Below are 13,718 nucleotides of genomic sequence, written 5' to 3' on the forward strand. Positions count from 1 at the left end.
TTATTCTGAATTTGATGCAGCAACACGTTTCAAACAAGTTGGGACGGACAAATGACTGTATTGTTTTCATTCATAACTTTTTTGGAATCAGGTAATTACAGGCGTCCATATTTGTTTTGTTTTCAGAAACTTCTGCAGTATGAAGTGCCAAGTCGGATGTGTCAGAGCTTTCAAAAAACTCACTTTCTCTGTCATAATTACAGCTTGCATGTTCACGTGAACTCTATTTACGAGTCGGACATTCTAGTATGACATGAATGTGGCTCAAGTACATCATAGGAGTTGACACTGGTCACTTTTGAACTTATTAACTTATGAAAGTTGGATACACATAAAATGCTTAAAAGGTCCTGAAAACCTTTTTTTTTTTTTCATGTATTTATTAACCCAAATGTTCCACAGGGATAAATGTGGATTATTTTTTTTTTGTTTTTTTTAACAGTACACAAGCCAAATTTCCCAAGAAAGAACAAGATGGTTCAAGAATTGCCTGCTTCAAGGAAATTATCACACATAATAAGCAACATGATAACAAAAATTGTATTTTAATTCAGAAACACTGAGTTTGGTACCGTATAAAAACAGTTACAGTAAACAGAGATTCAATTTTAAAATGCTGAAGCTTCTTGGAGAAAGAGGAGTTGGCGCTGGGCTCCGCAGACTGACGGCTCCTGCAACAAAAAAAAACACAAGTATTCTGAGTTACTGTTGTATTAGTACTTAGATGAAATGTATTCCAGCAGAGCTATCCAAGTACAGATCATTAGGCAATCATTTGAGCTGATTTTACCATTTAGCAGAAGCATACAGACAGATTATGTCATGGTCTTACCTCGGCATGGACATCAGTGTTACACGTTACCTTACCGATCCAAAATAAAATAAAAAAGTGTTCATAGAGGAGTTTTTTTTTTTTTTTAGGAATTTTGTAGGAATTTCGCTCTTTAAGGGAAGAGGAAGGTTTTTTTTGTTTTTGAAATGGTCTTTTTTCAGCTCTTTTGGGAGTTTTTTTTCACTGCCACACAAATTTCTCTTTTTTTTGTCTTTTTTCTTCTTTTTTTTGTTTGCTTTGGGCAGGATGTTTTCAGACCATTTCAATTCTTTATTTTTTGTACAATCCAAAGTAAAGCCAACAACTGAGAAGCCAAGCTTTCATACAAATCATTTAAACACCGACATAAAATATTTACACGAGAGCATTTAAACCAGTCAACATAATACTATTCTGCAAAAGCTAGTCTGTCGTTCAGTTAAATACAACACAGGATCTGTTTTCTTATCTGACAGTTCAACCAGTGATCAGTTGTCACATGTCCAAAACAAACTATTTGTGTTTTTGTGACCAAAAAAAAAAAAAAATTACAGAACTATTTCTACGTTAAGAGCATTTAAAAAATTCATCATTGTTAAAATGAATCAAACCATGGCTGCTCTGTCAGTTACACGTGTGTGAGGGGAGGAAAAAAAAAAGTCTAGCCAAAGTGAAATGTGACATGTTGGTTTCTAAATAGGCGTTGAAATCTGAGAAAGTTGCTGGATTGTTGCTTGTGTTCCACAGCGGTGCGACCAGGGAGGAGCATCTGACCGATCTTCATCTGCGCCAGGAGCGAGGCTCGTTGTCGTCCTCTTCCTCATCGTCATCCTGCAGCAATGCGTCGTCACTCAGTGACTCTTCCGGGTACTGATGAGAAAAAAAACAGGCTGACATGAGTGACTCTGTAGAGCACATATGTCAAACTCAAGGCCCAATGGAATCATCTTTGGCCTGTACGATAATATCTAAATATTATTATTAGAGCTGGACCATCGGTATATTGCACGCACCACTAGTACTACAAGTCCCACAATGCACTGCCAGTGCATTGGCATGTCAATCAAAGGCCCATGAGCGCGAGTCCCTGCCCTATTCATCAGCAGACTGATGGAGCTCGTTACCTGTGGTCAACTTTCAGCTACCCTCCCCGAAAAATGGCTAAATGGACAATGGACTTTGAAAACAGGGGTTTTCAATGCAGGTGGGAGGCAGAGTATGTGTTCGCGGATATGAAGGACAAAGCTGTTTGTCCTCTGTGCAGAGACAGTGTGGCTGTCATGAAAGAATATAACATGAGAAGACACTATGAAACGAAACACTGTGACAGGTAAAACTGTCTGGAAAAGCTGCATAAAGAGCCAGAAGAAATGAATGCAACTGATTTTTCTTGTATTTAATGTTTAATGTTGTTGTTTATAGATAAAAAAAAAAAACGGTCTTATAAGCTGTGTTGGTTCCAGGTTCAATATGTGCAATATGGTCATTTCAATCAGTTTTCAATAAACACTGAACCAGTCCGGCCCTCGACTTGGAACATTTTTTTTTTTATTTTGGCCCACTGTGTATTTGAGTTTGACACCCTACTATAGAGGATTAGCACAGTGTAACAGTAAGTGAACGGCAGCATTGCGGTTTCCTCATCAGTTGCAGCTAAACTAACGCTATAGGAGTGTTTATCTCTGCAGGTATGTGACCATACTCAATCTTAAGAATGTAGGATTTAAGCACAAGTTGTTCAGGAATTATCAACAGTCAGAGATCATTCCTGACAACTGCGTTATTCGGTTTTTCTCATTTACGTTTACAATTACAATTTGGCAGACGCTTTTATCCAAAGCGATGTACGTATACTCCTGAGCCACAGCCGCCCCACTGGCATTTGAGTGCCTGAACTGTTACAGTATGAATTATGGACAGTGATCCACTGTTGAATGTTCACGTTTTTCACTTTTTTCTGTTTTCCCTGATGCACTGAAAAACAAAACAAACCGTGACCCTAAATCCAACGTATACACTGCAGTGGGAATTCTGTGCATCATTACACCCCCTACTAATAAGGAGTGAATGGGAGCAGAAAGACTTTTTCTTTAGAGCACCATCAGCACTCATCTTGCACAATATATTTAAAAGGTCTCATGAGGGACTAATTTCTCAGCGTGAGAGGATCATGCTAATAACTTCATGACAGACCAAAAGCTTAATGAAAGTGGCCCTGCAAAAGCCACATGGAGACAATCCTTGCTGTAACGTGTAATGGCTCCCTCTTGTGTTCCCTCCATGTAACAGGACAGATTACAGATTCCTCTGAACAGACAACATCCAAATACCTCCACTAAAGTGAATATTTCCCAGTGGATTTTTATTCTAGAATCGGTGGCTCATCATCAAACGCATACAAAGTGAGAACTGTTCACAAACCTCTTCCTCCTCTGGTTCTGCCTCATCAGCATCCGCAGCATTGAGAGTCATGACAGCCTTATGCCAGGCCAGGCGTAAAGTCTGGTTGTTGAACCTCACTCCATGAAGAGCCGCCTGCAGGTGGACAAAACAGAGAGCAGAGGAAAAACACGTGGTTAGAGGAGATTATGGACTCGACAAGCAGAGTGAAAATAATGGACTTAGTCAAAATGCAAAGCAGACAACTGCGATAGAGTCCAAAAAGCTCTGAAGAAAGACATTCAAGAGTATTTAAGTGTGTGTTTGGCAGGTAGCGGACTCACCTGCTCTGCCTCCGCTCTTGTCTTGTAAGTGATGACTGCAGACAGGTTGCTTTCATCAATCTGGCAATCTTCAATCTCTCCAAATTGCTTCAAAATCACGAACACACAACAGTTTGGTCATTTTACAAACTAACTCATCCCTGTGCAATTACTGAAAAATCATCTCGTGCATCATCTGTTACTGTAAGTGCCTGATGAGTGAATGAACTACCAAGCAAATCTTAAATTAGCTTGGTAGTTTCCTGGAGGTGCTGAGGGTGTTTTCTCTACAGGTTGCTTCTAATGTTGCAGCTGCATTATGTCATTCTCACTGTTAGCTCGTAGCACAGCTGTTAAACTTAGCAGTATTGACTGTTCAGACTCAAACACATGCAGAATACTGGAGAGACTAAGATGAACTGGTGCACGTTATATAAAAGCATCTGCATAGCTGTCACTGTATGCTGGCAGCTCCTGCCAGAGGACTCACTAGATGTGCCACTTTAATTTGTACAGTTTAATTTGTATTAAGAGTCTTTCTATGTTGCTGCACCATTGGCGGTCAGTTGCACCGTGCAGCTGTAACCAGCAGAGGACACTGTTTTGCTACACTGAACAATCAAAATAATTCAATGCACATGGTTTTAATGTATCTGATGAGCATAATTCAGTTTACAGAATTAAAATATACAGAACCCAATATTGTTTTGACTGACATCCTTTGTGTTCTCACTTTGGGGTACTAACTCGTTGTTTACACTGTGTACTTTGTCTTTTGTTAGTTGTCTTTGAACAGCCATAATCCAAAGTACAATGTGAGAACAGCTGAAAGTTTTATTTATCATGTCCTGATTGACAGCGAGCAATGAGAATTTCCACCCCCTCTACAGCTAAGCTAGCAGTGCCCTTTAACACAGAGTCCTCTGATCTCCCACCTCCCGCTTCCATCAAAAGGTCATATTGTCTCTCAGTTGTCTCATTTTAGGCTGACTTACAGCAAAGTGTGGCAGCAAGTCCACCCGATCTGTGTCTGCGAAACCAGAAATCTCCAGCGCTCGTGGTCGATGGTCCACGACCGCATGCAGTGGCACACCTCTTCCCCGCCCTCTGGAGCCCCGTCCCCGGGCCCTGGGAGCGCCGCGGCCCCGAGCGTGGACCCCCCGGCCTCGTCCTGGTGACAGGAGTCCCCTTTTCGCTGCCTGGGTTAAAAACAAAAACAGGGATGGAAAAAAGTCAAACAGAGCACAACTATCTGGCTGATGTCTTGATAATTAGAGTTGTTGAGATAAAACTCCAGCAGATTATTTGAAGTTACAAGAGCACAAGTGCCCTCAAGTGGTGAGTCTGTAAAGCTCCAGACATGTTTGGTACAGTACCCATGAACCTAAACCTTCAATCTGCTTTACTTTCCCACTGCAGACAGTACTCTTAAATGTAGGCGGGGTTGTTACAGGGGCTTTGGGGCTAAACTCCTTCACTTTTCAAGAAGTTGGGAAACACCAGACGAGACTTTTTTTTTTGGTCTTGAGAGGCTGCAGCGTTTCTCAACTGACCCACTGTAGCCTGTACTGTACATGTACTGCCAAGACTGACAACTTACTGCTAAATTTTTCCTCTGGCTCTGAAGGACTTTGAAAGTTTTGCGTTTCTTCTTCTCTGTACGTGGTGGTTTATTACAACAAATACAGAAGCTCTATTTGAGAAAAAGGCCAAAGGTAGCAAGACAATAGACTGCTAAAAAAAAAGTAGCATTATAGCACTTCCTCTGAAGCTTGAGGGACAGTTTTCTCTTCCAAGATCAAATCATTACCTCAATTTGCAGCTGGGTGTATTTGATCTTCAACATAGCAGTGTCCTCCCCGGCCTGAGTCTTCTTGTACAGGTCCAGCTCTGCATCCAGCAGTTCCTTCTGTGCCTGAACATATTATTAACTCACATTAGAAAAAAACAACATTGCGAGTCGGACATAAGCCAAGGGCAACTGGATAAAACAGAAAACCCAGCTGCATTTGACTAAGCACTTTCAGATGACCAAAGATGCATTTTCTGTAATGTCTACGGAATAAAAATGCAGAGAGAAAGCTGTTTAAATACAAATCTCACCTCCCACTAACTCAAACTACAAAGCAAACCGTATACTGTGTCTTACTGCTCGCTCAGTGAGGAGATGTGTGGGCCTCTGTGAGCTGGGTTGATGTAAATCTGGGAGAGAACAGTACCTGGGCCTTGCTCTTTGCTACGCGTAGTGGGTTGCTGCTGCTTGAGATTCCCTTTATCTCCTCTTGCAGTTTGGTGATGCTCTTGGTTAACATGCCCAAAGTCTCCATGATCTTGGCTTTATCCTCCGCTTTCATTGCTTTGTTCTTCTCAAGTTTGGATATTAGGAGCTGCAGAGCAAAAAAAAAAGCAGAGATTTACAAGTTGAACTGCCGTTTGTGCCGCTTCAAACGGAGTTCCTGAATAATTACAAAACATCAACCGCAAGTGACACAGGACGGGAGACAGGCTAAGATTCAGAACGGTGGTGAAGATATGCATCATTTCATTTGAAACAACAAGCTGTTTCAGATTTTTTGTCATGTCACTTTCAAGGCAGAAACAACATGACATGCCAACACATGATCCTAAACGTCCCTAACGAAGATCAAACAGATGAGTCATAGATCCCACGCAGAGCTTTCAAACACTGCTGGTAAATCTGTTAAACAAAGCAAAGCAGAGTCCACTGGTTGGCTCGGGGACTCTGCGTGTGGCTTAGGTAGTGAGTCAGACCTGTTTTACAGCTCACACAGTGGCATTTAAACGTTCTGTAAAGAGGCTGCGTCTGAATCGAAAAGCAGACAGGGACACTCGAATGTCCAAGAAGTGCATTGAAATCTCTACTCCAGCATTATTTTACCTTCTGTGTCTCGATGTGCTTCTCCAGTATTTCCTGCTTCTTCTTCCTTACATCCTGCTGTAGCCGTATGGCTTCCTGAGAAAGGAATTATAAGACATGATTAGTTGTCAGTATGAGAATCCCCGTGGCTTGCATCTCACTTTCCCACCATTCCCTCCACTTCTCCTCTCACCTGCTTCTTCTTCAGGGCTTCCTCTGAGGTTTTCTGGGCAGCCTTCAGGGCAGCAGGGTTGTATACAGTCTTTGTGAGGCCCATGGATGTCGAAAACACCTGGAAAGGGGAGAAAAGTGATGAACACATAACATTTAAACGATTTGAAGGAAGAGAAATTCCAAGAGAAAATCAGTATTTGTTAGCAATGAGGGGGCACTTACTTTCTCAACTGGAGCTGCTGGTTTGGCAGAGAAACCCAAACGGTCCTTCACTGACACTTTGGAAAGATTCTGCATCAAAGGGAGGAAAATGTATGTTTATACACACCTCCTACTGATTTGGACAAGTATATGTGAAGCACACCGTCAACGCCATCACCCCCACACACATACCTGAGAGGCTATGCTGGAATCTTGGGAGGGCTCAGAGCTCGTCGTGAGCAGGGGTCCGAGGCGATCTTTGACAGACTGCTTCAGAGATGTGGCGGAGGGCTGCTGAGCAACAAAGACGTTAATCACATTATGTCTGGAGTAATGCATTAGTGCATTTTAACACGACCACTGTCAGACAACAATTCTGACGGTTCATCCTCCAGTTTTCTCATCGTCCTGAACTTTTAGGTGCATCCGCCTCATCTACTTTATTTACTGACTTCCTACGCCTGCTAGAATGACTCACAACACTCTTCTTTATACTGTAACTGGAAGTGGAGGCAGCACTGGCATTAATGCAACAGGTTTTTCCAAGTGACAAAATGTGAAAGACAAGCGAGAACAGCACTGTGGTGCGCCATGGCCAATTTTACAGATGATCAAAAACACCCTTGAAGCGAGTGTTACATTTCACACAGCAACAATGACAGATCAACAAAGCAAGCTGTGGTTGCACTGAATTAGGCTCTATTTAAGCTGATGCTGGCAGAGGAACTGCTATCTCTGCCTCTTCTATAATGGATTTCTCCAATCAAGAGAAAACTGCTGGACAGGCCTAAAAACCTTACTGCACAATACACTTGTGTTTTAACAAGTCTATGGACCCTATAACCCTGCAAAGGCAAAAGCACAGCAATGACAGAGTACTTTAAATGCATAGAAATACTGAAATTCATTGGCCAGTTATCCACAAGAAGTGCAAGTGTATTGTATTTCAGGATATTTACCCTGACTGGAAAATTCAACCCAGGCAAATATGGCAACATTTTTTGTATGTGTTCAGACGAAAGGTTTCACAAGAACTACCATGTGTTATGAATGACACTTTTAAAACGAGGTTTTACCATGGCTGGCTGTGTCTGAGGCTGCTGCTGTGAGTGAGACTGGCCCTGGCCCTGTCCATCACTCCCATCATCACGAAACCAGTGCACCCTGATGAAGCGGTTGTTGAGGACAGCCTCTGTGCTTTGCATAGCCCGCTTGGCCTCGTCTGGAGAGGCAAACTGGATCAGTGCACCTTCTGGGTCATTCTGGTAGGCCACCTGTACAAAAAAAACAAGATGGTACAATGAGACAGTTATATGAACAGTGGTGCACATACAGCGAATACTGGAGGTAACACTGGGTGAGTCATCTGAGCTTTACCTCAACACTGACAGGTTATCAAATCAACACAAGGGCAACTGTATGATGTGGTTTTTACCTTCATCCATCCCATCTGTCACAGTAACGGTGTATAATAATATAATAGTATAGCAAAGAGTATTTGAAAGAGGGTGGGTGGTTTATTTTAGGTACCTCTATTCTGGACATTTCTCAACCTCTTTTATTGACTTACTGGTTTACCGGATGTTTAAATGGCCTAATTTTGACCCTATGAACCAAGTTTTAAAAGCCAATAACAAAAACTAAAATTAAACCACTACACAAACCAAAACTTCATTCAAACATTTCCTTATGTGTCAAACATCAATAGTGAAGCTTATTATACTTTTATACTGAGTCACTGATTGCACCACACAGGAGCTATATATCTGATTGACTACCAGCCATTAAAGCTGTGACTTTCACATCTACAGCAGCACACAGGGACTGACCTGTAGGTTGACGATGGTGCCAAACTTGCTGAAATGCTCATTGAGTTTGCTGATGTTGTTGAGCTCGGGGGGAATTTGCCGAACCAGCAGCTTGGTGTTAGGAGAGAATGGGGGTCTTTTGTGGTAGCCCTGGTGGTTGGGTTTGTTAAAGTTGGGTCTGAGCAGAGAAGAGAAATTATTTAACAATGCAATGAGGAAAGTATTAAACATATCTGTGTCAAACGTGCTCATCCAATGAGTCAACAAATTATTTCAATTTTGTCATTACAGGAAAAGGGCATCTTACTTGTCAAACCAAGGTTTCTTCGGGGGTAGGCCTCCATCATGGGAGACACCCGGTCTCTTCCTCGAATCACACTCCATAACAATCCTCATACTGTTGTTTGGGATCTTGTCTGACGAGGGACAAACACTGACAGGTCAGTTCTGACACAACAGGCAAGACTTTTGAACAGACACAAACACAGTAGCGTGTACTGAATACTGGTACGCTCCTCGTTTGTGAAGCACAACAGGCCATCACATTGGCCAAAGAACTAAGAATGGTAATGGTAAGAGGGACAGTGCATGCATGTTGTTGGATAATCTATTCAAAGCTCAGATTGTTCCGCTCATATGAACAATACCTCTCGGTGGCTGGTCCACCTCTCCCATTGTGAGGCCAATCAGGTTGGGTCTCTGTGCATTGACCCGATGGCGGTACATTGGCCTGGAAGTATTGGTGATGCTGGGAGCCTCAGGGTTATACACATCTGTCTCATAGGTGTCTGGTCGAGGTCGAGATTGAGATTGAGATTGAGATCGAGAGAGAGAGACAGAGAGAGAGAGGATACTTAACTCATAAAACAGCACAGCAAGGTACAGCAATAGTGATTTATAAATATATAATTAAATCTGTAACTTAAAAGACATACAGCCATTACCGGAGTTGAAGAGCGGCACCGAGGCCTGCGGATGTGACGAACGCATCCCCGATGTGACAATGGTGGGAACGGAGCTGGTGATAGAATTGGGAGGAGCGTCCATGCCTGATGGTTGCAGAGGAGGAAGTGGAGGAGGGGGACCTGTTTTTGACGGAGTGAAAGAAAATACTAAATCTTACAATCCAATTCAATTTACATTTGTTAAAAAAATTAAAATGACCTCAAGACTCACATTTCATTCACTTTTCTTTATCAATGGATTGCTTATTCATATAAATTGTTTGTTAATTTGTTTGTTGCTGTTCTGTAACTGTATCACTGTAAAAAAATGTGTAACTTACGTCTTAAAAAGTACATATAGATAAACTTTTCTTATTCCTGAACCCCTGTGTCATAGAACAAATAAAGTCAAATCTCAGAGAAATTTCTGAATTCCTACCTGCAACAGGTGGAAGGCTGGGTGGAAGGGCACCTGGTGGGGGCACAGGGGGCCGCAGGTTCACAGGTGGGGGGTTCATGAGAGGTGGTGGTGGTGGCAGGCCTGGGGGCGGTGGTGGGTCCACACCTGGGATTGGTGGTGGTTGGAAGGGCAGCATACTGGGCAAATTGACATCCTCCACCACAACTGGGTCACTTCCATGGTCGAAAGGACACATGTCCCCTCTCATGCAGAAGCCCTTTTCTGGAAAAGACAGCAGACGTGTAGAAGATCAAACACAAAGAACTACGTCGATAAAACCCACCCTAAATAAGTTTTATTATCATCTTTTCTTACCATCATAGTCACGGCATCGCTTCCTCTGTTGAGGGGGTGGTCCCCTAATAAAAGGGCCACGATCCACAGGGTGCTCAGGGCGGAAGTCTGACCAACTCTCACTGGTGTTGTTACTGTGATGGTGGGTGGGGGCGATGACTGTGATGGTGCTGCTCAGTGTCGGCACAGGAAAGTGTGACGTGGTTGCAGTGGAGACCAGGGCTGCTGGGGTGTAGCCATCACCACTCTCTGACCTGTGATCGTGATCATACTTCAACTTCCCAGAATCTCGTTCTGTGAACAGACAAGTGGGGCCATGTAGAAAAGTAAAGTAACTGCCATTGTGGCCTGTATACCTACAAGAAACTAGATTTGTTTACACATTACAACATTTTAAATCTTGTTTTCTTTATTTTTGTCCTCAATATCCATTTATCGTTGTCTGAGCTGCTATCAATATTGAGATATGTCAGTTCTGAATGCTCAGCTCCGTGCAGATAAATTACAATATACAATAACAAATGCTGTATTAAGTCAGTGCTAACGCAAACCAGTATTTAACTGGAAAAACACAAGCTGACTTGTATTATGACGTAGTCACAGGAAAAACAATGTGCTTGTCAGTGAGACTGACACTGACCGCTACCATTCCTCAAAAACACATCTGCAAAACAAGTCAATGGTCATTTTCAGCCTTTTTTGGCAGTGAATCAGCTTGAAATGTTGCAGGCAGTAATGGAACAAGGAGCAGTCACAGTGAGCTGTTTGATGAAGAGCAGCAAGTGACAGGCTGCACACCTCCAACCCCTCAGACAGGAAAACAACACCTTTCACTGTGACTTGCTGTTCATAAACCATAAACTCTGATCACGTTTGCCCACAGAATTAAGTACAAAGAAAAATGATTGCCTGACTTTTTTTACTCATGCAACAATAGTTTGTTTACTGCCCCAGAATTCTGTGACTTTTTGTATTAAACCACACTTGCTGTAACCACCAGTAACTACAGGTGTCTCCAAATCATACTGAAATCATAAGGATTACAACTTTCAACTTGACAGATGTATGACATCATCTTTGTATTTGTGTGTTGCTGATAAACCGTAATCTGTCTGGACAGACAAGAGTCTGCAACAAACAGGATCAGAGTTCAAAGGCAGTGAAATTTGAGCACACTGCAAGATGTAAAAGTAGTGTTTCAAAACCCGGGTTTCTGTGTCACTGCTCTCTCCCTAAAAAATACAATAGTTTAAACTTGCACAAAGTGATCCTGCTGGTAATCAAGTGTGGACAGCCTAAGATCATTTTAGATCCACCAATCACGTTCTTACCTCTGCTCCTGCTTCTGGACCGAGTTCTGCTGTGTGACCGGCTCCTGCTGCGATCACGATCCCTGTCTCTGTCCCTGTCCCTGTCCCTGTCCCTATCCCTCTCTCTGTCGCGGTCTCGGATGCGATCCTTGCTCCAACTCCGGCTGCGGCTCCGACTGTAACTGCGACTGCGGCCTCTCCTGCGATTGTAGCGATCGCGGTAAGAGTCCCTCCTTGGTGGGTTGCGGTCATACTCCCTTTTCCTGGGGCGGTCATCTCTCTTGCGATCATCTCCTCTCCTAAAAATTTGGGTAAACAGAGACATAATAATTAGTGGAAAGTAAATACAAATTGATAGACAAACATCAAACAGGTAAAACGGGAGGTAGTTGCACAAACCTGCCATCTCTGTTGTAGCGAGAGCTTGATTGTGGAGGGCTGTGATTTACTCGCCGAGAAAACTTCTTCTCCCGCTCTTCTTCACGATTATTCTGAGGGAAGAAAAAGAGTCATTTCATGTAATATTGCTTAACTAAGATGGCCACATGCATGAGAGGTCCTCTATATTGATGGAAATACAGTTTTATAACATTAGCTGTCATGTCATATACTAACGTTATTAAGAAGCTTTAAATTACCTCGTCTTTTTTCTGCTCATCTTTCTCAACTTTGACCAGAGAGGATGGCTGCTCTGGCTGCGGGAGGTAGCTTTTGTTGTTAATGGCTTCAAACAGCTTATCCACAAACGGCTGGGTCTCTAAGAGAGGGTACAGATTACATCTTGAAGCACAATAAACCAAAACACACACTGGATCATATGATAAATGAAAGAAAAGGCTTGCAGAGTAACGCGTTCATGAAACGGGGATTAATTACCTTTCTGAAGAAATACATCCAACTGGTCTATACACAGGGCTTTAAGTTCCTTTTCAGTTTTGTCTTTCTTCACCAGAGCAACAACATACTTGGCAAGGGCAGAAGGGTCTGCATCACATCTGGAAGTTTACAGAAAAAAAAAAACATAAAATACACGAATATCGAAATAAGAAACTTAAAATGACGTGGATAAATAGCGTTATCTGTAACTAACACCCTACCACCGGGTGTACTGTGTGTTTGCTAACTAACATTAGCTTGTGCAACAGACTGGGCTAAAGGGGTGTCGCTAACAGTTAACGTTACTTACATGGGCTCGAGGGTATCAGACAGCCATGTTTTCAAGGCATCAAGGTTTTCAATGATCATTTTAGATCCAGCCGAACTTTCTCTCCACCACGGCCAGAGTTAACGCTTGCTGGGATGGTGTTAATTATCTGTTTGAAATGGTAGCCGAGATTTTCTGGTGAAACTAGCCAGTTGGAAGTCTTTCGCTAGGCTATGATGCTAAAAGCGAAGTTAGCGAAAGAGCCGTCTCAACGTTCGCCAGGTTAGCCACGTTAGCATTCGTCTCTCCAGGCCCCAAACGCGCTACACGATTTCTCCACTCTCGCAAAGGATTTACTGACGAAATGCAGACAAGCGACACTATTATTTCTCAAAGTTCAACCAACTAACACAGAAGGTTATAAATGATTTTTATCCGTTAAACTTATGGAGCATCCACGCTTCTCTTGCTGGTTACTTTATCCCCTGTCGCGAGCTAACCATGCCATGGCGATTATTTACTTCCGCTTATGTTCTCGTTGGCAAGATATCGCGAGACTAAGATGTGCAGTGTATCGTGTACGCAGTCATACTCAGAAGTTTATTTATAGAAACTCCACATCACTCCAAGCCGCATAGTACTTATTTATAATCAGAGACTTACTACGTGCATGACATCGGTGAATCGAAATTAGTTTACAACAAATGCAGGACATTTGACTGACTGAGTCACTTAGGACAAGGATATATTTTCACTAGAGCCACAGAGCAAAGGTCGTAAAAAGATGAACATGCAACAATAATAAGAATAAATGTAAAATGCTTTAATCAAAGTTAATCATCAGTTTATCAAGTCAGATATATGGAATTCACAGGATCATTCCAGAGCCTGTTTCTCGAGAGCATTTAAGCATAAGATGTTAGTTCTATTGTAAATCTATGGGATAAGATCAATAATAATAATAATAATAATAATAATAATAATAATAATAA

General features: G+C 42.3%; 1 protein-coding gene across 4 annotated transcripts; it reads right to left on the reverse strand.

Annotated features, from left to right (window-relative positions):
* Positions 1–1,062: 1,062 nt before the first annotated feature.
* On the reverse strand, positions 1,063–13,263 carry rbm26 (RNA binding motif protein 26). Of its 4 annotated transcripts, none has more exons than XM_076730655.1 (22): positions 12,769–13,263; positions 12,459–12,577; positions 12,221–12,339; positions 11,982–12,073; positions 11,604–11,881; positions 10,294–10,566; positions 9,958–10,200; positions 9,510–9,659; positions 9,222–9,362; positions 8,882–8,990; positions 8,596–8,752; positions 7,843–8,040; positions 6,959–7,057; positions 6,788–6,856; positions 6,585–6,683; positions 6,413–6,487; positions 5,733–5,900; positions 5,324–5,428; positions 4,509–4,712; positions 3,535–3,621; positions 3,233–3,346; positions 1,063–1,681 (listed from the first exon to the last, which is right to left on the reverse strand). In XM_076730655.1, exons 1-22 carry the CDS (start codon positions 12,825–12,827, stop codon positions 1,592–1,594), a joined length of 3,048 nt encoding a protein of 1,015 aa, XP_076586770.1. In that variant the 5' UTR covers positions 12,828–13,263; the 3' UTR covers positions 1,063–1,591. The 4 variants fall into 4 exon arrangements, with proteins under 4 accessions (XP_076586770.1, XP_076586786.1, XP_076586778.1 ...); XM_076730671.1 differs by having other exon boundaries at positions 9,519–9,659; positions 12,769–13,257; XM_076730663.1 differs by having other exon boundaries at positions 6,959–7,060; positions 9,519–9,659; positions 12,769–13,241.
* Positions 13,264–13,718: the final 455 nt, after the last annotated feature.

The sequence above is a fragment of the Chaetodon auriga genome, chromosome 1, assembly GCF_051107435.1.
Source record: "Chaetodon auriga isolate fChaAug3 chromosome 1, fChaAug3.hap1, whole genome shotgun sequence".
Taxonomy (NCBI): Eukaryota; Metazoa; Chordata; class Actinopteri; order Chaetodontiformes; family Chaetodontidae; genus Chaetodon; species Chaetodon auriga.

Excerpts from the sequence above, each read along its gene's own strand:
- rbm26 (XM_076730647.1), bottom strand. The coding sequence starts at position 12,827 with ATGATCATTGAAAACCTTGATGCCTTGAAAACATGGCTGTCTGATACC. Across the intron at positions 8,753-8,881 it reads AAGAAACCTTGGTTTGACAA|ACCCAACTTTAACAAACCCA; the intron begins GTAAGATGCCCT and ends TTCTCTGCTCAG. Across the intron at positions 4,713-5,323 it reads ACACCCAGCTGCAAATTGAG|GCAGCGAAAAGGGGACTCCT; the intron begins GTAATGATTTGA and ends TTTTTAACCCAG.